At 44.7% G+C, this 25,168-nt stretch overlaps 1 protein-coding gene across 2 annotated transcripts; it reads left to right on the top strand.

Annotated features, from left to right (window-relative positions):
• Positions 1-9,963: 9,963 nt before the first annotated feature.
• On the top strand, positions 9,964-24,446 carry LOC112230375 (aftiphilin). Of its 2 annotated transcripts, XM_024396646.2 has the most exons (10): positions 9,964-10,163; positions 12,131-14,036; positions 14,759-14,922; positions 15,390-15,519; positions 15,839-15,895; positions 16,193-16,324; positions 18,495-18,555; positions 19,377-19,460; positions 20,201-20,324; positions 22,667-24,446. In XM_024396646.2, the coding sequence occupies exons 2-10, from the start codon at positions 12,168-12,170 to the stop codon at positions 22,818-22,820; spliced, it is 2,775 nt and encodes a 924-aa protein (XP_024252414.1). In that variant the 5' UTR covers positions 9,964-10,163; positions 12,131-12,167; the 3' UTR covers positions 22,821-24,446. The 2 variants fall into 2 exon arrangements, with proteins under 2 accessions (XP_024252414.1, XP_024252415.1); XM_024396647.2 differs by lacking the exon at positions 19,377-19,460 and having other exon boundaries at positions 9,966-10,163.
• Positions 24,447-25,168: the final 722 nt, after the last annotated feature.

Here is a 25,168-nt window from a genome sequence, read left to right as displayed (position 1 = left end):
CATGTATTACATAAGGATGCAGTCGATGATATAGAGTACAGTATCTACGTATGCATATGAGATGAATAATGTAGGGTAAGTAACATTATATAATGTAGCATTGTTTAAAGTGGCTAGTGATATATTTACATCATTTCCCATCAATTCCCATTATTAAAGTGGCTGGAGTAGAGTCCCTTTTCATCCAGATGTTTTTGCACAGCTCTCTTATTCTTATTCTCTTCTACATCCCTCCTCTTTCTCCTTATCCTACCATCTCTCTCTCTACCAGCCAGGTGCTAGTGTAATCAGATACATTCTCCGAGCATGGTAACGATGACATGGCTGGTTCAAGGTCACTGTGGGACCAGAGGTCATGGACAATGTGATGTGAGGAGAAAAAGGGCGGGTGCGGGTACTGTAGCAGTTGTAGTGGTAGTGTGTCAAATAAGATCCTTACAAGAGCAAATAGTGGAGAGTGCAGATTAGAGATTTGGCTGTTTGTCTATTGTGTCCATATATCTGTGCAATGCCTGAATGGTGTGCTTTTTCATTTGAGACCAACCCTTAACCCCAAAAGTTTTGTCACATGGCGTGGTCGCATTTCCTGGACTGAACAGGATCTATTGAAATGCAAAGAAATACACATACAGTAAGTATATGATTCATGGGCTCCATGGGTGAACCCAGATGGCAGACCCACACTGAGTAAGTTGTGCCATCTAGTGTTCATTTTGTAAATACATGGACATACGTTGGGTATATACACTGAGGGTACAAAATATTAGGAACACCTGCTCTATCCATGACATTTACTGACATGGTGAATCCAGGTGAAAGCTATGATCCCTTATTGATGTCACTTTTAAAGTCAGTCAATTCAAATTAAAACTTCAATCAGTGTAGATGAAGGTGAGGAGGCAGGTTAAAGAAGGGTTTTTAAGCCTTGAGACAATTGAGACATGGATTGTGAATGTGTGCCATTCAGAGGGTGAACGGGAAAAACAAAAGATTTAAGTGCCTTTGAACAGGGTATGGTAGTAGTTGCCAGGTGCACCGGTTTGAGTGTGTCAGGTTTTTCAAGCTCATCAGTTTCACGTGTGTATCAAGAATGGTCCACCACCCAAAGGACATCTAGACAACTTGACACAACTGTGGGAAGCATTGGGGTCCATATGGGCCAGCATCCTTGTTGAACGAGGATGGAACTCAATATTAGGAAGGTGTTCGATAAAACCCCCTAAGGTGCGGACTCCCGCATTTTAACGCACCTCAAAACAATAGGGAGGGTCCGGGTGGGCGTCTGTCCATGGTGGCGGCTCCGGCGCTGTTAGTGAGGCTTTGCCAACGTGGACCCCACTCCTTTAATGTCTTAGTCCCCTCTCCCTTCGTCCCTGGATAGTCCACCCTCGCCGCCGACCATGGCCTAGTAGTCCTCACCCAGAACCCCACTGGACTGAGGAGCAGATCGGGACTGAAGGACAGCTCGGGACCGAGGCAGCTCGGGACTGAGGGGAAGCTCGGGAGTGAGAGAAAGCTCAGGAGTGAGAGGAAGCTCAGGAGTGAGAGGAAGCTCAGGAGTGAGAGGAAGCTCAGGAGTGAGAGGAAGCTCAGGAGTGAGAGGAAGCTCAGGCAGGTAGATAGATCTACCAGCTCCTGGCTGGCTGGTGGTTTCAGCAGATCCTGGCTGACTGGCAGATCCTGGCTGACTGGCAGATCTGGAAGAGTCTGGCTGACTGGCAGATCTGGCGGCGCTGGGCAGACTGGCGGCGCTGGGCAGACTGGCGGCGCTGGGCAGACTGGCGGCGCTGGGCAGACTGGCGATGCTGGGCAGACTGGCGGCGCTGGGCAGACTGGCGGCGCTGGGCAGACTGGCGGCGCTGGGCAGACTGGCGGTGCTGGGCAGACTGGCGGCGCTGGGCAGACTGGCGACGCTGGGCAGACTGACTGGCGGCGCGGCGCTGGGCAGACTGGCGATGCTGGGCAGACTGGCAGATGCTGGGCAGACTGACGGCGCTGGGCAGACTGGCGACGCTGGGCAGACTGGCGACGCTGGGCAGACTGGGGGCACTGGCGGCGCTGGGCAGACTGGCGGCACTAGCTGCTCCATATAGGCTGACAGCTCTGGCGGCTTCTTACAGACTGACCACTCTGGCGGCTCCGTGCTGACTGGCAGCTCCTTGCAGACTGGCAGCTCCTTACAGACTGACAGCTCCGTGCAGACTGACAGCTCCGTGCAGACTGACAGCTCCTTGCAGACTGGCAGCTCCATGCAGACTGGCAGCTCCATGCAGACTGGCAGCTCTATGCAGACTGACACCTCTGGCTGCTTCATGCAGACTGACAGCTCTGGCTGCTCCATGTAGACTGGCTGCTTCATGCAGACTGGCAGCTCGGGCTGCTTCATGTAGACTGACAGCTCTGGCTGCTCCATGCGGACTGACAGCTCTGGCTGCTCCATGTAGACTGGCTGCTTCATGCAGACTGGCAGCTCGGGCTGCTTCATGTAGACTGACAGCTCTGGCTGCTCCATGCGGACTGACAGCTCTGGCTGCTCCATGTAGACTGGCTGCTTCATGCAGACTGGCAGCTCGGGCTGCTTCATGTAGACTGACAGCTCTGGCTGCTCCATGCAGACTGACAGCTCTGACAGCTCCATGCAGACTGACAGCTCTGGCTGCTTCATGCAGACTGGCAGCTCTGGCTGCGCTGAACAGGCGGGAGACTCCTGCAGCGCTGTGTCGGAGGAAGGCTCTGGCTGCGCTAAACAGGCGGGAGACTCCGGCAGCGCTGGAGATGAGGAAAGCTCTAACAGCGCTAGATAGGCGGGAGACTCCGGCAGCGCAGGAGAGGAGAAAGGCTCTGGCTGCGCTAAACAGGCGGGAGGCTCCGGCAGCGCTGTAGAGGAGGAAGGCTCTGGCTGCGCTGAACAGGCGGGAGGCTCCGGCAGCGCTGTAGAGGAGAAAGGCTCTGGCTGCGCTAAACAGGCGGGAGACTCCAGCAGCGCAGGAGAGGAGAAAAGCGCTGGCTGCGCTGAACAGGCGAGGCACACTGAAGGCCTGGTGCGTGGTGCTGGAACTGGTGGTACTGGATCGAGGACACGCACAGGAAGCCTGGTGCGGGGAGCTGCTACCGGAGGGCTGGGGTGTGGAGGTGGTACTGGATAGACCGGACCGTGCAGGCGCACTGGAGCTCTTGAGCACCGAGCCTGCCCAACCTTACCTGGCTCGATGCCCACTCTAGCCCGGCCGATACGAGGAGCTGGAATATACCGAACCGGGCTGTGCACCCGCACTGGAGACACCGTGCGCTCCACAGCATAACACGGTGCCTGCCCGGTCTCTCCAGCCCCCGGTAAGCACAGGGAGTTTGCGCAGGTCTCCTACCTGGCATAGCCATACTCCCTGTGAGCCCCCCAAGAAATTTTTGGGGCTGACTCTCGGGCTTCCATCCGCTCTGCCGTGCTAGCTCCTCATAATGCCGCCTCTCTGCTTTTGCTGCCTCCAGCTCGGCTTTGGGGGCGACAATAATCTCCAGGCTCATTCCAGGGTCCTTTACCGTCCAATTCCTCCTCCCATGTCCATATCTCCAGGTGGTGCAACCTCTCCCACTGTAGCTGCTGCTGCTCCTGCTGCTGCTGCCTCTGTTGCCTCTTCTCCTGTTGCTCCTTTGGGCGGCTACACTCCCCTGGTTTAGCCCAGGGTCCTCTCCCGTCGAAGATCTCCTCCCATGACCAGAAATCCTTGGTGAGCATCTCCTTTTTCGGCTGCTCCTGCCTGTTGACACGCCGCTTGGTCCGTTGGTGGTGGGTGATTCTGTAACTGTTTTCTAGTGGTGATGAAGGAGAGTCGGACCAAACTGCAGCGTGTCGATTGCGATCCATGTTTAATACAACAAAGAAAACACGAACACTACACAAAACAATAAACGAAACCGAAACAGCCTATCTGGTGCAAACTAACAGAGAGTACACATAGGACACTAAGGACAATCACCCACGACAAACTCAAAGAATATGGCTGCCTAAATATGGTTCCCAATCAGAGACAACGATAAGCACCTGCCTCTGATTGAGAACCACTCCAGACAGCCATAGACCTTGCTAGACAACCCACTAAGCTACAATCCCAATACCACCACCAAAACCCCAAGACAAACACACCACAATTACAAAAACCCCATGCCACACCCTGGCCTGACCAAATACATAAAGATAAACACAAAATACTTTGACCAGGGCGTGACACCATGTCAAAGATTTTGAGAATATCAGCTATTTCAGTCAGACTAAAGAAGCCAAATCAGACTACAGCTCTTTTGGCGATGGACCAACGCACAACCTCCTTGGACTGGTCAACCTGAGGGTGTGAATGTCTACCTTGTCCACGGATAGTTTCAGAGATGACCTGATCATTGATCCTGTTGACTCTTGGAAGCCTCAACCCTACTACCCCCAGAAACCATGGATGTCCTTCGATGAGATATAGGTAAGACGCTCACCAGGTGTCTCCAAATAACCATATACAATAGATTAACTGGTTTTTCAAATTAGGTGAAACTCACAATAAACCAAAGGATGCATTTCTATCAGAGCCCTGGTCAAAAGTTGTGCACTATAAAGGGAAAAGGTTTCCATTTGGGAGGTTGAGCATGACTATGCTTTATCAGCAGTGGCGACCCGTCATTCAGGGCAGGTGGGGCAGAACCCCACCTGTTTTGAGCCCCACAGTTTTAGCAATAAATAAATAAAATAAAATTTGAGGCTTGCCTGTTTTGCATGTTATTTTGGCATTAAAACGTGTCACATATCAGTTTGCAAGCAATGGAAAAAAAATATACATAATTCAGTTAATAAATCTGCATACACACATGGTCTCTTTTTTGTTTTTTTGAGCTCCAAAATGCAGGTGTTTCAGCCTAGCTCAGTGATTTCTGGGGTGGTGGGGCGAGCCAGCAGAAAATAGGAGTATTGCACCATGATTGGCTCAGTGTTCTGTCACTCATGGGGACAGTAAGTCATCGCCGAGTTTGAGTGCTTAGTAAGGGTAAACATCCAAAATTTCAGCCGTTTGGGTCCTGCCATAGAGTTATATTACAAATGCCCTTCCAAAAAGGCTTAAGGTCGTTGGCCACAGATAAAAAATGACGTCAAATCACGTTATATGTAAAGTAGCTTTGATTGGACTGATCATGTCAACATCTTAGTTAGCAGTCATCATCATGAATCAAGTCGACAATCTACTGGCAAATCCTTTTTAATCCTTGTCATATGAAGAGAAATTATGGATCAAACGTATCGGTGCTCATCGGCCATTGGACATAAAGATTACACAACAAGTTGGAAATCGCAAATTCAACAATGAGTCGTTTGGAAGTAATCAGTGGCTAACTGCAAGCATTGCAAAGCAACTACTAACGTTAGCCTGCTAATTCAATGGAGTGGCTGTGTTTTTTCTTTCCAGAGTTCCCACCATAAATCCAGCAAAAGCCAGACTTTGATGACAAAGTTTGCCCACAAAGGACTGCTTTGCCACCTTCACAAGGTGAGTCCAAAAATGTCTTGTATGCTGCTGCATACAGTAAATTATATAATATGCAAGGGATATATGTATACTGTAGCTAAGAAAGTAATACTAAGTGTATTTTGTGTAGTAAGCTGCTAGTAGCCCATGTGCCTCTCCCTAATAATTTGGTCTATTTTCACCAACGCAGTATTGTAAACACATCGTTCGTGGCCTAGTGTCACGTCCTGACCTTAGTTCCTTTTTTATGTCTCCGTTTTAGTTTGGTCAGGGCGTGAGTTGGGGTGGGCATTCTATGTTTTGTGTTCAATGTTTTCCATTTCTATGTGTTTGGCCTGGTATGGTTCCCAATCAGAGGCAGCTGGCAATCGTTGTCTCTGATTGAGAACCATACTTAGGCAGCTTGTTTTTCCCACTTGAGTTGTGGGTAGTTGTTTTCTGTCTCTCTACCAGACAGGACTGTTTCGGTTGTTCTTTTGTTTACTTTGTGTTTCAGTGTTCAGTTATCGAATAAATCTAACATGGACACTTACCACGCTGCATCTTGTGCTTGTTTGACAACTTTTTTTGTATAGCTGTGACAGTGCTACTGATAGTAGTGGTGGTGCTTGGCTTGCACATGCAAATTCAGCACACACAAAATGCTATAATAGAATTGTGTTATTTGACGTGTCAAATTAAAAGCTTATTATCTTTTTTGACACGCAAAGACCCAAACCTCATTCAATGTGCCTCACCCTAATAATTTTGTATATTTTCACCTATTATTTACACCTATTGTGCTAACTTGGTGGTGCACGTGTTGCCTATAACCTGTTTTAGAGAAATGTAATCATCGACTATTGTAAGAGCTTTCATTGTCTGTTTATATGCCCCCTTTATTTATTCTACGGTTCTGACTTGTTGTACAGGGAGTACACTGTAAGAACAGCCCATGTTCTGAATTCTGTCACTGTACATTTGAATGTGCTGATTGTTACAAATAGTTATATGGACTAGGTCTGTCGTCGAGCGTTCATTAATGTCTTAATCGAAATTACGGATTGCCTCTTTTCCGCTTGTCTTTCCTTTAGTCCATAGTTTGTACACCTCAATTGTCAGTAGAAACCACATTTGTTTAAGCAAGCCATATCAGCTACAGTGCCTTGCAAAAGCATTCATCCCCCTTGGTGTTTTTCCTATTTTGTTGCATTACAAGCTGTAACTTAAATGGATTTTTATTTGAATTTCATGTAATGGACATACACAAAATAGTCCAAATTGGTGAAGTGAAATGAAAAAAATGACTTGTTTAAAAAAATACAAAAATGGAAAAGTGGTGCGTGCATATGTATTCACCCCCTTTGCTATGAAGCCCCTAAATAAGATCTGGTGCAACCAATTACCTTCAGAAGTCACACAATTAGTTAGATTGCACACAGGTGGACTTTATTTAAGTGTCACATGATCTGTCACATGATCTCAGTATATATACACCTGTTCTGAAAGGCCTCAGAGTCTGCAACACCACCAAGCAAGCGGCACCACCAAGCAAGCGGCACCACCAAGCAAGCGGCACCACCAAGCAAGCGGCACCACCAAGCAAGCGGCACCATGAAGACCAAGGAGCTCTCCAAACAGGTCAGGGAGGTAGTTGTGGAGAAGTACAGTTCAGATTAGGGTTATAAAACAGATTAGGGTTTCCATGGAGCACCATTAAATCCATTATTTAAAATTGGAAAGAATATGGCACCACAACAAATCTGCCAAGAGAGGGCCGCCCACCAAAACTCACGGACCAAGCAAGGACGGCATTAATCAGAGAGGCAACAAAGAGACCAAAGATAACCCTGAAGGAGCTGCAAAGCGCCACAGCGGAGATTGGAGTATCTGTCCATAGGACCACTTTAAGCCGTACACTCCACAGAGCTGGGCTTTATGGAAAAGTGGACAGAAAAAAAGCCATTGTTTAAAGAGAGAAATAAGTAAACACGTTTGGTGTATGCCAAAAGACATGTGGGAGACTCCCCAAACATATGGAAGAAGGTACTCAGGTCAGATGAGACTCAAATGTAGCTTTTTGGCCATCAAGGAAAACGCTATGTCTGGCGCAAACCCAACACCTCTCATCACCCCGAGAACACCACCAGGGACTGGGAAACTGGTCAGAATTGAAGGAATGATGGATGGTGCAAAATACAGGGAAACCTGTTTGTCTTCCAGAGATTTGAGACTTGGACAGAGGTTCACCTTCCAGCAGGACAATGACCCTAAGCATACTGCTAAAGCAACACTTGAGTGGTTTAAGGGGAACATTTAAATGGGGGGGATAGTTATGCATGCTCAAATTCTGTTTTTTTTGTCTTCTGGTTTGTTTCACAATAAAAAATATTTTGCATCTTCAAAGTGGTAGGCATGTTGTGTAAATCAAATGATACAAACCCTACCAAGATTTACATGCTAAAATCGGCACTGCTTATTAGATACCAGTTAGCTCAGCTACAAATAATATTTATTATCTTGATGTACCTTAGAAAAAACCTGCTCTAAGTTGTATTGGAATTCCATTGCCATGTGGAGTGGGAAAATGCCACCGGAGTTGGGAGGTTGGAAGTGTCAATGTCCACTTTGTACAAGGTAAGTAAGTATTGTAGATTTAAACAAAGTACATGAGACTAACTACCCTTTCTAAGACACTTACCTTGGCTACCCTGCTTTGACATCAGTCTGGCCTGTGGGTGTGGCACAGTGGAGGAGGCTCCTCCCACTGACGTGGCACTGGAGCTCTGTGCCAAGTTCGAGGACTGCCAGTTCCTACGCAAGGGCCTTGTGTTTCAGGCACCTGGGGCTACGCTGAGAAGCCCATCCCTACTTCCCCTTCATCGAGGATCAACCTTTCCTGGTATGTGGAGGATCTTCATTTCTTTTTCAGTGGCTCATCTTTGTACTCCACCCTTGATAGATAGTGCCACTGAATCCTGCAATTTATAGCAGAGGGTTATGATTATAATATACAGTAGGTTCTAATGTGGTTATAGCATAGGGTTAGGTTTATATAAGAATAAACAGAAACATTTCATATTGTTTCATAGGATTAAGCATGTTTTGAGAACACTGAAATAAAGTGTCAGGTGTAGTTCAGGTTCAAGAAGGTAACACATGATTTAATATTCACAATATAACAATATGGCTGAACTTCCTCCCCTCTCGTTGTTTCTTCCCCAGATCACGATCCATTGTGAACTACTGCGTTTCTTAGCCTCTTTGAGCCTTAGCTGACAAAATTGATTGCGCAGCAATCTGCAGGATTTTCTATAAAATATAGCCTACCTATTTCTGTTAGTTGTGATTTTATTTATTTTTTCATGGTATTGAGTGCTGTTGGTTTGAGATGGTCATGAAATAAAAAGGCTTCCAGTATCACGTTTTAGTGAAGACCCAGATGCAGACAGTGTTGAAGTAACAAAAGTTTATTACTAGAACAGGGGGCAGGCAAAACGAAAGGTCAACCAGAGGTCAGTAATCCAGATTAGAGTCCAAAAGGTACCGAATGGCAGGCAGTCTCAGGGTAGGCAGAGGTCAAATAATCCAGTGTGGTAGGACAAGGAACAGGATGGCAGGACAAGGAACAGGGTAGGCAGAATGGTCAAAACCATGAACCAGACAGGCACAAGGGGAAACCACTGGATGGGAATGGCATTTAAATAAAGGACATAGTGTGTCCTTTATTTGAGAACATTTTGATTATATATTGGTTAACTAATATTGATTAATTTATAACTACAACAGACTACATATTTCAGTATTATATAATATTTAAGTGTGATTGGAAATTAATAATTGAATGGTTATGAAGTCGTTAATAATTATGTGGAGTATTATGTTTACACGGTGACCTTTCAGTTCTGCAATAATTAAATTATGTTTCTTTTGAATCATGGCATATTTACAATACATTCATGAACTATGCCAGTAGATTATATTGTAGGGGCACAGGTTATTATTAAAGAGTAGAATGGTGATTTTCTATTCCCTCGCCTTGATGCTTGACAATGGCTGTGTATGTTGAGAAGCTCTTTCAGTGGCCTATACATTTTCAATTAAAATATTTGAATCAAGAGCCATGTGTCATAGATGAATCAATTAATTTGGGAAATTTGGATTGTGGATTGTTTCAAATTAAAATGATTGAGGATTATTATAGACCTAAAGAGAAGTATGCAGTACAGTATCTTTTCGTTGCTCAGTTGACCAGCTGCTTGAATGGGAGACCAAGTGATGGCTCACTCTTCTAACTGACCTAAAAGAAGCCCCCAATTTACTTGAGTCCTTTTCTATTAAGGTATCTTAACGTTTACTCGAGTATGGCAATTGGGTACTTTTTCCAAGATGAACTACTACTCAGTAATACTACAGCCAGTGCCGATGGATTTTGGATGCAGACTGTTCTCCGCTTGTTCATGAACTCTAGTATGCTCTGCTTCTCAAGCAGTGGAAAAACCAAAAGCTCTTGTTGCATGCTGGGTAATATTCGGAGAGAGAAGGAGCCAAAGTAGGATCATCATAACCGGCTGACTCAACCTAGTTTTCTCAGTCAGAGCGAAACCACTTTGCTGTCTTGTTTTAAGTCTGACAAGTGTCCACTTCATCTGAACCATGGGAATGAATGGTCAAGATCTTAAGGTATGCCGAAATGTTTATTGGTACACTGCCAACCAACCCGGATACGATGAGACTAGCTAAAGCAAGCTAGCGAGAGACGGGAGGACAACTTCATAGATAGCTAACAGTTAACGTTAGCTAAAAATGTCAGTGTATTAGCAAGCTAGCTAGCATCATACCTACCTACCTAGCTAGTTAGTTACTTTGTCACTCCTGTCCTCATATCGAATCAATGTAGAAAAAATATGTTCATAATAATTTAGCCTATTGCTAGTTAGCTATCCATTCGCATAGGCTACCAGGTTGTTGTTATTAGCTTGCTAGCTACGCCATTTGTGCTGGCTAGTGGTAGCTAACTACACAGGCTACGTATCTCGGCTAACTAGCTAACAGCCAGCTAGCTAACTATCCCCCTGCCCTCCCCAGCTGATGGAGAGTACGGTGTATGCCAGCCATGGCCTGTTTTCCGTTCTAGCCTGGATGGCACGTATGGTAATTTATCTGTTAGCATAATCAACATGATTTATTCAGCTAGCTAGTTAACTATCTGGTTAACGTGAGCTATTTGGCTAGCAACTAACTTGCTTCGAGTTGCTAACTAGCTACCTATCTTTGCTCGGCTAAAATTTAGCTAAATAGCTAGGTTGTGGGTAGTCGGCAACAAATTATCATAGGAAGGGTTGCGTGTTTTCTTTGTTTTGCTTACCCAGAGGTTTCTAGATAGTGGTCTGTCATCACCTGTCAGTTTTAGGCTTGTTGACCGACAGTCTAATTTGGTGAATGAATAACTAGCTGGACAAGACAGGGTTTGAGGACACCTGTTTCTGATGTGTCAATTAGTTAACAATGTTGTATTATAAAGAGATTCATGTTGCATTATGAATGTTTATGATACAACATATTATAACACATACCATATCATGCAATCACAGAGCCCATAATAAAGCAATAGGCAGTGTTATTTGTTGTGAATAGCTATCATATCAGATCATTTGTCTTTAATGCCATCTTGCTTTCATACACAGTATCAGAAGCCACTTCAAGTAGCCTAGAGATTTAACAATGTTTCAAATGCCTTCCAAGGTTTCATGGCAAGGCTTACTAGGCCTAAGATATCTAGTCAAGGCTTCGTGAGCATGAATTCTCTGTTCTGAAACATGTCCATATTTGTGTCCAGTTTTGACTCAGAACTGTACTTTCAGAGCTCTAGTCTGGATGCGAGTAAAGCACACTGTGGGCTTATAAGTGCATTGTGCAAGTTCAGCCTTGAGCATCCAAAAAGAACATCAATAGTCTATGCCCTATGTCTGGTTTAGTGATGAATTCAAAATTGTCAAGGAAATGGATCACAGCTGGACAAAGAAATGGATCACACCTGGAGGCACAACACGCCTAGGCCTATGCTCTAAATCTAATATTTCAAAAGGAGGCATTCTACATATCTTGACGGGCCTATGTCAATATACAAATACTACACACACACAACACTTAGGTCAATGCGAACACAAATTGAGTACAAAGTTCATTTGTTGAAGTAATTAGGCCAGTTTAGATTAACACAACAAATATTTGTACTGATAAAATAAATTGTGGCTCATTTTCAGTTCTCATTTGCTACTATTTAGGTAGGTCATAAGAAATGAGTGCTCAACATTGCCTTTTGGGCCTTTTCTACATCACAACACCACTTCACCATTATCACTTAATTACTGTCAATTTGAAAACAATCTGTCCACTCTTAGTCTGGAGAGCTTTGGTAATTTAATTTGGGTTTACGGCTGAAGCAACACACCAGACAAAGAAAACAGCCAAGATCCTAGACTCCCCCAGAGACCGCTTCTAGGTCTGTAGGCTAACACATTGTCGTTTTGTAAATTCTGACCGTTTAGCCTTCAGAAATGTGTTTTTAAGAGGGAAATAGTGTAATTTCTAGCATTTTATATGCCCTTCATTGTTTGGTCACACTGACTAGTGTCTTTACTCTCCAGGTGTAACCTCAAGGCGTAGTGTGACAGCTTTAGGACCATGGAGCCGGACGTGATCCGCATGTACTCCTCCTCCCCACCCCCAATGGAGGACGGAGCTGAGGAAGAGGACGAGGAGTTTGGGGACTTTGGGGGCTTCTCTGGAGTTCCGACCAGCACCAGCTTCAATGAGTTTGACACCCCAGCGACCTTCAATCAGACCCCAGCCTTGGCTGCCACTTCACCACCTGAACTCCTCAACAATGGAGGGGTGGTTAGGTTGTCAAACCTCAGTTCAGGTCCCGTGGGAAGGGGTCCCGTGGTCAAGCGCGCCAACTCCAAGTCAAATGGTGTTGTGCCGGGAGGCTGTCAGTACGACAGTCCTTTGGAGAGAACTGTGAATGTGGAGGAGTTAAAAAAGCTTGCCGACCACACTCGAGCCAATAATCATTCTACCTCCTTGGACAAATCTGGGAGGGGTCAGACTGACAACATAGACAAGCCTGTCGACTGCAATGGTGGGGTCCCGGAAGTTCTGACCAACGGCTTTGTGACTTTTGAAATAGAGGGAATCCCATCTTTGCAGAATTCAAACCGCTCTAAAAAGAAAGGAACCACCACAGAGTGTGCCGACAACTGCCCTCCCAGCAGCCCCGAGGACGACTTTGCGGATTTCTCTGCTTTTCCTAATGTAGATGTTCAAGGACACTCCAGCGAGGTGACAAACCTCACCAGCGAGAACTTGGACAATAGCAACCGGGACGAACGGCTGGCAGAGGACACCTGCCAGCAGCAGAAGCACTCTAATGTAGAGCAGGGAATCAGGTCAGGGGACGTCGTCGGGGACACTCCCATTACAACTGGATCCAACGACATCGCTGGCTCTGATTCTCTATCGCACCTTGCTGAGGTTCGAGACACTGATGAAGGCTTGAGCAACGGGGACTTTCAAAGAGACACTGCTAACTCTGAGCAAAGGAACATAGAGCCGGACTTTGCACACAAGCACTCTGCTACTGAGGTGATTGTTAGTGAGGATTCTGCCCCAGAGGAGGTTTGTAGTGAGGATTCTACCCAAGAGTTGGTTTGTGGCGAGGATTCTGCCTCCAAGGCACTTTATATTGACGAACCGGTTGCCCAGAACGGTGTGTATTTGGAGCAGTCGGAAGAGGAGGCAGAAGAAGAGAAGGCAGGTGTCAGTGAAAACAGGGGTTCGCCCGATACAGACGATGAAGATGGGAATGGCGAGCAAGCAGACGAAAAGTCTGGGTCCGGAAACGAAACAGAAACAGAGACCGAAACGTCTTTCGGCCGACCGCTGTCCACGGATGCCCTTGAGGAGTACGGCGACATCAGCACGACGGGCTCTGTGCCCTCGCCACTGCTCCAAGAGGAGACGGCCACGCCTGCCGACCACAGCCAGCTGCTGGAGGACGACGACGACGGTGAAGACTTTGGTGACTTTGGAGACTTTGGAGACTTCGGGGACGTGGGCTCTTTTAGCGGACAGGGCTTTGCTGACTTTGACCAGCCAGAGTTGCAACTAGAGGAACAACCTGCACCTCCCACACAGGAACTAGTGGACCACGACAAGGACTTTGGTGAATTTGACGCCCCCAATAGCCACATTGGTGGTGGGAAGGCAATTGAGAATGAAGATAGGGGGAAGTTTGCGGATTTTCCCAGCAGCAACAGTTTTGCCGACTTTAGCTCGGCTCCTGTTGGTGCGGACCCTGATCCAGATGCTGGTTGGAATGCCTTTGATGAGCCTGTACAGGGTCAAGGGGAGGGAAATTCCTGGGCTGCATTTGGAGAGGAGCCGACCGCCAATGCTCCTTTGGAAACGGGTGAAGACGAGTGGCAGGAGAGTGAACCTGTAGCAGCCCGTTCATCCAGCAGCCATCAGATCAGTAGAAGAGACAGTCAATCTGTAAGTTTTTCTGTGCGAGTTTGACCACTCAGGGTTTGAACTCGGTTCTCCAGCGCACCACAATAACATATTACGCCTCTCAGCTAAAGGCAAGAGAACTCATCACGCAACTTTGTTTCTGAACCACCTCTAGCATTCAGAAGTGTAGCATACTTGACAGAAAAGTAGTGGTGTTTTAAAAACCCCTCTTACACTAATCGAAGGTGCCCTATTGAATGTTGTTGTATTGTACTATCCAGGAAAAGTATGCTCAATGACACTTAGGGAAATTCTGACGCTCTCATGACGTTTATCACTGGAGTTGTAGAGAGCCGTACACCTGCCCTCCCTTAGGAATGTGACCAGACAGGGAATTCCACCTTTTCAAGTACATACCATTTAACAATGCCCCTCCTTGTCCTTACTATTGGAGTCAAGCGCTACAATTTATTAAAGATTTGAAATGTGTTGATTGAATCACGTCAGTGTCGGTCATTGTTGGACATAATAGAATACAGCTTTATTGTCTATTGAAACAGACATGAATATCTGAGCTGTCTATTTTATTGTGCATACCCTGTCCAGCAATGCAAGCTAACTGCCAGCTGCCACGCGTGATAACAGAAGACTTATTCAACCCGTATCTTATTCAACAATATTGATTGTTATTAAGTGTTTGTTATATCACTGAACCAGTGTCTTATTCAACAATGTTGGTCGTTATCATGTGTTTGTTATACCAGGTGGCGCTGTGCAGTCGGCTGGAGAAGCTTTTTCTGGAAATTTTCCCCGACGCACTTGCTCCGCAGGTGAGGGTGGAGGTGGTCTCCCTCAAAACCCTGCTGGAGCCTCCTGTGAGGTTACAGCAGGAAGAGCATGAAATGATGAGCGGTGTGCCAGACAATGGGTGAGAGAAATACCCCCCTTTTTTAATTAGGGCTGGGACGATACCAGTATTGCAATATTTTTTTCTGTGGCAAAAATGAAAACACGATGCAGGCCAAACTCCTTGATCCATAACCTGCTGTATGTAAAATATTGTGTGCTATAGCTTGGAAAATAAACAGATGTGACTGGATGACAACATAATGTTTGTTTCCAGCATTAGGGCTGTTTTCCTTAAGCAATTAAACCGCTTCATGTTTTGTTTCCTTGCCATGATGTCAACAAGTATCGGGATGCTAGTATCGCCTCGACCCTAATATCCCATAACTACACACAATCTCATCAATACACAGAAAGACTCTGGTCTGCTCTATCTTTTTTTTATACCTCAGAAATATACTGTTACTGTGTATACTATGCAGGTAAGAATATTTGCGTACTACTATGACATATTTGTTCCTGCTTTGTCATCGGTGTCCGTTGCTACAGGGCCGAGGGGGACGTGTTGTGGAGGCAACTGCTGGACATCCACGAGGCATTTGGCCTGCGGCACCAGTGGGGCGGCTCGCACAGCAACAAGACACTACTCTGCTCCCTGGGCATCGACATTAGGAACATTGTGAGTTCTGCAGCCAGTCAGAAATCATCACATTGTCTTTTATCCCAAATGGCACCCTATTCCCTATATAGTGCACTATTTTTGACCAGAGCACATAGTGCTATAGGGAATAGGGTGCCATTTGGGACATGCCATTCTCCCCCTTTCTGTGACCTTGTCCTTTTTTATTAATGGCTCTGTGAGAGAAAAAACACTAACCGTGATTGTATTGCGAGAATGTTTTAACTTTTTGTCTGTCAAATGGAAAAAGGTTGTTTAAGACTATTTGCAGCAGAGAGAGGAGGAATGATTGTGAAATGTGTTCTGTGTTTCCCCATAGCTTTTCACAGGTCAGAAGAAGCAGCCAGTGATAGTTCCCATGTATGCTGCCAGCCTGGTGAGTTAACTATACGCTGCAAGGATGTATTCATCTCCCCCTTCAAACCACCCACTTGCTCCCTGAATTGTTTTTGCCCTTCTCGAGGAAACGGAGGAAAGAGACAAATTAACTCGGGGATTATAAAATTGAAAAAATTCTGGTGACATTTTTGCCAACTGGTTGCAAAATGTTTTTTACTGACACGTCCTACGGTTACAACATGGTTACAACAGGTTTTAACCAGAATTGTTCAACCCTATACACATACCAGTATTTAGTACGTTTAGGATGTAACCCTGCCTCTCTGTTACCTAGGGCATGCTGGAACCCACCAAAGAGCCAGTAAAACCCATATCAGCGGCAGAGATGATCACGTCCATAGCACAACAAGTACCTCCAGTGGCCCCAGCAGAGATCATAAGCACTAGTCCACCAGACACAGCCCAGGTTGGACTCCTACATTGAATCACTATGATCCTTTTGGGGCACAATGTTTGGAATTTTGATCTTTTTATATTTTGTGATTTTTTTTTTTCAGGCCTTTTAGATGCATTTCTTCTCATCAGTAGTCGTATGAGTATATACCAGGGCTCTCCAACCCTGATCCTGGAGAGCTACCATCGTGTAGGTTTTCAACCCTAATCTAGCACACCTGATTCTAATAATTGATTGATTGATCAGTAGAACCAGGTTAGTTTCAACTGGGGTTGGAGCGAAAACCTAGAGGAGGGTTGCTCTCCAGGAACAGGGTTGGAGATCCCTGGTGGTGTATACTGTATTGCAGAGGAGGCTGGTGGGAGGAGCTATAGGAGAACGGGCTCATTGTAATGACTGGAATGGCATAAATGGAACCGTGTCAATCCACATGTTTGACTCTGTTCCCTTTATTCCATTTCAACCTTTACAATGAGCCCGTCCTCCTATAGCTCCTCCCACCAGCCTCCACTGCTGTATTGACTGTAAGGCCAATTGTCACAACTGTATACAATGAATATAGAGTGTGTTTGTATGTGTTCTACAGTAATTGGTCTAATGTAGAACCTGAGGTGCATTTCAAACAAGTTGGATAAATTATTTGGCTAGATCAGGTATTCCCAAACTTGGGTACGTGCAATGCCGTCGGGGTTACGCCAAATAAAAATATGATACATATTTTCTTTATTCTTCACATTTTCAAATAGTACATTTATATTTTCCAACGGGACTATACATTTGGGTGATGTTTTTTTTCTCGCCTGAGTAGCCTCGTTTCACTGCCAAAAATAAAATGAAACCATCTAGTGTTCAGTGAAATAACAACACAATGTAAAATAATTAACATCCAATCACATTAACCGTTATTCTCTCGCGAGAAACCTTCACTCTTGCACAGACATTTAGAAACTAAAGATGACAATTTGAAAAATAAGCCACGGGAGTTTTTTGAGTGAGAATAAAGATTACTTTTGAATAAAGACGTATAAAAGCAACAGGTACCATTAATAAGAAGGGGCTAGAAGCGTCTTATATGGTGAGCTCCTGAGTGGCTAGGACAGGCAAGCCCCATACTATTGTGGAGGACTTCACTCTTCTTGCTGCTGTAGATATGGCTGGGACAATAGGCCAAAAAAACTATACAGACAATGCCTCCAAATAACACTGTTTCACAACGCATCAGTGACATAGCAGGAGATGTTTTGAAACAATTACTGTGTCGCATACAAGCCAGTGAATTATATGCGTTACAGCTGGATGAGTCAAAATACGTGGCAGGCCTGGCACAGTCCATTACGTTTATGGGAGGGTCAATTAAGGAAGACACCCTCTTCTGGAAACCAGGACAACATGAGAGGATATTTTAAGTACTGGACAGTACTGGACAGCTTTGTGATGTCAAATGGACTTTGGTGGTCAAGATGTGTTGGTATCTGTACTGATGGTGCAAAAGCCATGGCAGGGAGACATAGTGGAGTGGTAACACTTGTGCAAGCAGTTGCTCCCGACGTCACTTGGGTACACTGCAGCATCCACCGAGAGGCTCTTGCTGCCAAGGGAATGCCTGACATATTGAAAGACGTTTTGGACAGTACGGTGAAAATGGTTAACTTTGTTTAAAGCACATCTTCGACTGTGTCATCGACTGATAGACTGCTATACCATATGATGTTGGTTAGCTGATAAATAAAATACCTATCCGGGCATCGTAATATTTGGCAAGCGTCAGCAAGGCCTTGGCAGAGAAACGTGCCCATGAAGTGGTAAGCTGATTTGTTAAATACCTATCCAGGCGTTGTAAGATATGGCATCGGTCTGCAATGTAGTCTGGTAGGAACTCAACCTTAGACTGTTGAGTTGTTGTAAGGGTAGAAGCCAGTGGAGGCTGCTGAGGGGAGGATGGCTCATATTAATGACTGGAACAGATTGAATGGAAGGCCAAGTGTTTGATGGATTTGATACCGTTCCACTGATTCCTCGAGCCCGTCCTCCCCAATTAAGTTGCCACTAACCTCCTGGGATAGAAGCAGACCATTAGCAGGCTTCCTGACCACCTGCATAGGCGAATCACCTGTTGACAAAGCTGTTCATTTTTACTGAGTGTCACCACCCTCTTCTGAGCTTGTTTGTTCCTCCTCACCAGGAAGTGCTCCCGCCCGTCCAGTTTGACTGGAGCAGCAGTGGCCTTACTAACCCCCTGGATGGTAGGTCCCTCCCCCAAACCACCTGCTGAGATAATGAATTGTCCCTATTGGCTCTATCCAGAGCTAGCCTATTCCTTTTTTCCACCACTCTATCTGTTTTGTCCAAACACACAAGCAGCCTAGACCTGTTTTTGCCTGCTGTCTTCCATTGGACAACATCATTTTGTTTATTTCATCAACCATTGGTCATTACATGTTATAGTTTTACACAGCGTTACGTGAATTTTGTTTTAAAGACTATAGTATAAGATTACAGACAATTCTTATCCACATGCGCCACGTTTTTGTGTATTTCATTGCCATATTGGACCATTTATGATTTCACTTGTCATATCCAGATGCATAAAATATATTCATCTCATCAAATCTTCTCCTTATGCCTTTTGTTAGCAACAAATCATTTAGCTAAATTGCAAAATAATTTGTTCTGCACGGTTCATGCTACGAAGCCATGATGCCATTCATACTTCAAAATGTCAATGCATATTTTTCATTAACCTGTAGATAGAATCTCACAGTATTTTCTCATTAACACAGCTACGTCAGTTAGCTTGCCCTGGGTCATGTTCATTAGGCATCAAATGGAATAAAATGGAGGGACTACCTGGATTTAAGAAACTCCCGGAGTTTCTTATTTTTCAGTCTCAATGTTTTCAAACCTTTCGTGCCTACTGAACACGAACCCTGTGCTCTTTCTTTGTAACTAACAATAATGACCAGCTCAGCTGCATGTCTTTTAAGTGCGTCTCTTTCCTGACTTCTTCTCTGTGTTATAACCCACTGCTGCCTCGGTCTGCCTGTCCGCTATGTTGAATGTCAAGCGAGCGGAGGCTCGTCTCTGCTCAACCTCGATTTCTTTGGGCCCGTGGAGGACTCTGGCCCTAGCAGCTCCACCTCCATCCCAGGTCAGCACAGGAAACTCTAACCCCCTGACTGCCAGATTATTTTTTTCATAAATTTGTCTGAATCCCAAATTGACTGTTTCCCTCTACACCCTATGCAGAGACCGGAGAGGATTGTATAGCGGTAAAACAATACAGTGATAATTCCACCTATCTGATCGTAAGGCAAGGTTGACCTACTATCATATATGGCTTACACCGATTGAATCCTCATGGATCTTCACAGGGTGTAGAGGTCTAGGAGTCCATTTGGGATAAGGCCTTATTCTTTCCCCGATTCCTCTTACCTCTGTCAAAATGCACTGGGGGAGGTCAGAGAGGAGGAAGCTTGGATCTTCTCCAAATGAGTTTTGGGAAAGAGGCGAGGACTGAAGGATGATGCGAGGAATGATAATTATTAATGAGCCTCTGCCATACTCAGTTTTCTCTTCTACTATTTGTTTTAGATGTCTTCTGGTCTTCGCTTTTAGATACTGACCTCACTAAATCAAGGTCTTGTTTTTTCTGTGTTTATATTACCAACTGAATCAGAATATCTACCAAAATATCTGGGAATTGGCTACACTGAAGTTTAATAAAGTGCATCCCCTTCCCTTGTTCTGAGTGGACTAGTAGACCATGTATGTGTCTCAACTAGCTCCCTATTCCCTATATAGTGTACTACTTTTGACCAAAGTAGTGCACTATATAGGGGATAGGCTGCCATTTGGGACATATCCAATATAATGTGTTTGTGTGGTTAGGTGTGGACCCGGAGCTGTATGAGCTAACCACTGCGAAACTGGACCCCAGTGGCTCTGGGACCCGTGTGGCTGATGCCTTTGCCCGCCTTATGTCTACTATGGAGAAGACCAGCACCTCTACCAGGTTGGTCTATTACTGCTCCTCAAAAATCTTTCAGGGGAAAGGTGCTCAAAATGAAAATCCCCCTTAAAAAAAAAAAAATCTACATTAATAAATCATATCCTGAAATTCGTAACATACTAACTGCCTCTGTAGCGCACATTTTTAAGCAAGCTACTTGCAGTGCCTCCTAAAGACATGATTGACATAGCCCACACTCTTTTCCCAATCAGCTGATCGTTGATGATTGGTGTAAATTTTCTAGTTAGGTAGCTCAATTATTATTTTACTCATTGTGATTTAACTTCTAATAACTTCATAATAAAGCCTAATATTCATAATTTTCTAACTCATGATAAATGGCTGGCTGGCTAGTGGCTTGTGTGGATATTTTAGTATATGGTGCTTAGTTAGAATCTAGACTACCTGTGTTCAGTGCTTAATTTGTAAATTGTGAGGTGCCAGAACAAAAAGTGAGTGCGGGGGGGGGACCTCTGAGGTACCAGAGCGCATTATATATTTATTTTTTAAACCTTTTTTATGTTAAAGTATTGCCTGCGTATCATTGCATTTACGTAGTGGCATAGAGCAGTAGAGGAGCTTACAGAAGTTGCACACATGGGGACCATTTATAGTAGACTAGGGTCTAGGAGATGTGCCGCCTTTGTTAACACATTTCATGCAATTCTACATCATTTTAAATGGCTGGTGGCAAAATCTATTTTAATACTGCACAAATGATTGAATTGACAGGCTATTGAACTGAGCATCAGAGATTAATACAAATGACCTTGTCTTGAATCCATCAATAGCTTAGGCCTAGGTGAGTGGAGACACATTTGCACAATAATGAAGAGGAAATTATAGTCCTAAAACGGGGTGGCGAACTTGACGACGTCACGACGACTTGGGGAGGTGGGTTCAAAAACGAAATAAAAGGGCAATTGGCGAGTGGGGAGGGAAAAGGGGGGCAGGTGCTCGGGCACAGGTAGACCGCTATCGGCGCACATGCCTGCATGCATGACTAAGTCGCTTTGGATCAAAACGTCTGCTAAATAGCATATATTATAAATGGCACCCGCTTCCCTTTTTTTATAGTGCACTACCGTTGACCAAAAGTAGTGCACTATAAAGGGAATAGGGTGCCATTTGGGATGTGACCAGAGTCAATTGCAGCCCTTGGAGATGAGAATAGCAAAACAATACAAATCTAACACAACCAACATCTCACTCCCAAACATGAATTCAAGTTTTATTTGTCACATGCGCCGAATACAACTGGTGTAGACTACAGTGAAATGCCTGCTTACGAGCCATTCCCAACAATGCAGAGTTTTAAAAAATGAAGTAGTAACACAAGGAATAAAAATGCACAATAGATTGGAGCTATATACAGGGAGTACCAGATCAGTGTGTAGTAATTGGGTAAGCAATGATGCTATAAAGAGTATAACGTTAGTATATTTGCCGTTAGAGTTGATACTTTTTTATAGTCAAAAGTTAGTTAAATGGTGAACAGAGACAAGCAACCCTGGTATTTCTAGACATGCAGGGATGGAATGACTTTAATTTAACCACATTCTAGTGGGGACCCTTTGAAACTGTTGGTCTACTAGATGGAGACAGATTTTCTAACGTCACTGTCGGAACCCCTTACATTTTAAACATTTTATTTACCCTTTTTATTTAACTAGGCAAGTCAGTTAAGAACAAATTATTATTTACAATGCCGGCCAAACCCGGACGACGCTTGGTCAATTGTGCGCCGCCCTATGGGACTCTCAATCACGGCCGGATGTGATACAGCCTGGATTCGAACCAGGGACTGTAGTGACGCCTCTTGCACTGAGATGCAGTGCCTTAGACCGCTGCGCCACTCGGGAGCCCTAAAAATAGTCCACCCCAGATGGAACACGAACCCACAATCCCTGGCTTAGGAGGCTAGTGCCTTATCCATTAGGCCACTGGGGCGCGTGCATAAGCATGCAGACAGGATGTATATGGGGGCGAGACAAACACATCTGTATTATCAGCCAGAGAGCGCTTGGTACATCTTGGCTTTCTCAATTCTCTTTCCCTGATTCCTCGTGTCCCCTTTTTCTCCCCTCTGACCTTCTCCAATGTGTCTCGAGAAGGAGGTGAGGAAAGAGGAAAGACACATGAGAAAGGGGCGAAGCCCATTTAGAATCTGATTGTGGCTCATTAATTTAGAGAAGGGGGAAGGATGAAGGAATGTGTCCCTATTCCATTTGCACCTTGGTCAAACCTAGTGCTCCACAAAGGGAATATTGTGCTATTTGGGATACATTGTGTGTGTGTGCTCTCCAATAAAAATGGTGTCCCTCTCCTTCTCTCTGATTCTGCAGAAAGCCCCGGAAAGAGGAGAACCTAAGTGAGGAGACGTTGAAGGTGATTGCAGGGCTACCAGACCTGTCTTTCATGCAGGCCAAGGTGCTGATGTTCCCCACCACGCTGACCCCCCTGGGCTGCTCCTCTGACCCTGACCCCACACTCGACTGATCCACCCCGCCCCAACTCCATCAATGCCCTCCTCTTCTCCTCCTTATCACCGTCTGTCATTCTATCACTATATCATGAAGTTATCCTTTTTGCTTCCATGCCATCATCCTTTTTTGTCATTTTCTCCCTTTTTTTATTTGTTATTTTCAGTTTTAATCTTTTTAATCAAGTGAAGCATTTAGCGATTTGTCCTTGTGAATGGAGAATGTTTAGTCAGACCTGAACTAGGCTAAGCCTGTAAAGCGAAGCTTTGTCAATAGCAGAGCAAGAGAACATGTTAAAGCAGTTTAACTTCTAGATCAAGGTCCTTGAGAGAGGCCGCTTGTTTATGATAGGAGAATCAATGTGTACATAATCAGGGACGAATTGTGTTGGTTTTCAAAGGTGGCTTTTACGTTTCTCATTGTGGCGGGCGTGTGTCAATGTTTGTCTTTGTGAGGAAATGAAACACTGGTTGAACCTCTTCAAAGCGAGGCTTGAGTAAAGTGAAGTGGGATATACACTGAGTGTAGAAACCATTAGGAACACTTTCCTAATATTGAGTTGCACCTCCTTTTGCCCTCAGAACAGCCTCAATTCGTCGGGGTGTGGACTCTACAAGGTGTCGAAAGCGTTCCACAGGGATGCTGGCCCAATGCATACCACAGTTGTCAAGTTGACTGGCACCCATATACACAATCCATGTCTCAATTGTCTCCAGGCTTAAAAATCCTTATTTAACATTTCATCTACACTGATGGAAGTGGATTTAACAAGTGACATCAATAAGGAAACATAGCTTTCACCTGGTCAGTCATGGAAAGAGCAGGCAGTCCTAATGTTTTGTTCACTCAATGTATGACTACGTATGTGTGTGTAAATGTATGTGTGACTTGAAACCACACTGCCTGCAAAATCCAGCTGAATGTTTTCCCTGTTGTGTTAATGGCCTTAGTTGTTTTGTCCTTTTACATAAGGCCTAGGTTTGATTCTTAACTTGATTTCTTAACCCATGGCTAAAAATGCGCTCTTAATGTATGCTCATACGTTAAGCGATTTAACTGTAGCCAGTTTTTCTTGCGTCTCCCATTGATGCAGTCAAACAGCCATGAAAATGGCGGTATGTCACGGACGACTGTGTTTTGTGTTTGAATTCTATTCTTTAGAACTTTATTCTGTTTTGGGGACGGGTGGTAAAAAGAGGGGGAATCATGGTTTAAACCACTGACAGATAGTCATTTGTATAATTTCTATCAGTATAGCTGGTCTGAGTGAAGGTCAGCCTACATTACAAGGGAATAAGGGACCAATTTCTGCTTCCATGTGTCTGGTTAAACACTTATGAAGTTATTTTTCTTTTGTTTAGTTTTGCTGACATTCTCTACCAATTTGTTTGTTGTTATACCACTGTCAACCTGTTCCCAGGAGGATTTTGCACATTGTAAAGATGAAATGGATGTAATCATAGTTCACTGTGGCTTTAGACTGTGTACTATGGACTGTAAAATGTATGGGGAAAATTCCTATGGAAAAAAATAACTTGAAGAGCCTGTGAAAAGGTTAACATGCATGTCCGGGTTCTTTTCAGACTAAGTGTGTAAATTTTACTTTTAGTGTACACAAGAAATTAAAATAATTTAAGAGAAAGTGCTCAGTGTTCCTTCATGCGCCATTACTACTCCCAACAAGGAATGAATGAATTCATACAAACTTGTCTCTTGTGAATTTTATATTTATTAATTCCCTAAAACTCCTAAGTGGGCCTCATTTAAAACCAGGCCTAGAGAAACAGTTTTCATATACTGTTTTAATTCATAGCCATTGGGCTTGGTCCACAGTAGTTCTGAAAGGGAAAGTATGAGTAGCAGTGTGGTCTTACGAAGAGGCCATGACACACTGGACTTGGGGCCATGACTCTAGCCAGCTTGTTTTAGACATAGTTAGCCAGACTACTGAAAATCCAATGCTTGGTATGTCTAGGTGTCCAAGGACTGCCCAAAAGAGTCCATAACCTGTATACAGAAGATATGCGAGTAAGCATGGGCAGGTGGATAGGTATGTACCTTGAGGCAGGCAGCTTAGTTTCTAAACTTTGACCGGCAATGCTGACCACCTGGAGTGATGGCAAGTATATTAAAGAAATCAAAATGGTCCGTCAAAGGGATTTGGGTCCCACATCGGTTTGATGTGCAGGAGCAGACCAAACGACCAGGTCCAACCCTCTCACCTCAGATGGGTTTTTGAAAAGGACAGGAGTCAAGGGCCTTTGCTCAATTCCTGTGTCTTCGCTCTCCTCCTTTTCACTTTTTTCAAAAGTAATGAGGTAGCGAGGAGAGGGAAGGTGGACAGAAAGGTGCTTGTTTGAAATG

This window comes from Oncorhynchus tshawytscha, linkage group LG32, assembly GCF_018296145.1.
Source record: "Oncorhynchus tshawytscha isolate Ot180627B linkage group LG32, Otsh_v2.0, whole genome shotgun sequence".
NCBI classification, from domain to species: Eukaryota; Metazoa; Chordata; class Actinopteri; order Salmoniformes; family Salmonidae; genus Oncorhynchus; species Oncorhynchus tshawytscha.
This window is presented reverse-complemented; position numbering and strand designations above follow the sequence as displayed.

Bases quoted from the DNA above. Each gene is read 5' to 3' on its own strand.
- LOC112230375 (XM_024396646.2), top strand. From the start codon at position 12,168: ATGGAGCCGGACGTGATCCGCATGTACTCCTCCTCCCCACCCCCAATG. The intron at 14,037-14,758 runs GTAAGTTTTTCT...TTGTTATACCAG, and splicing joins GTAGAAGAGACAGTCAATCT to GTGGCGCTGTGCAGTCGGCT. The intron at 19,461-20,200 runs GTCAGCACAGGA...TTGTGTGGTTAG, and splicing joins CAGCTCCACCTCCATCCCAG to GTGTGGACCCGGAGCTGTAT.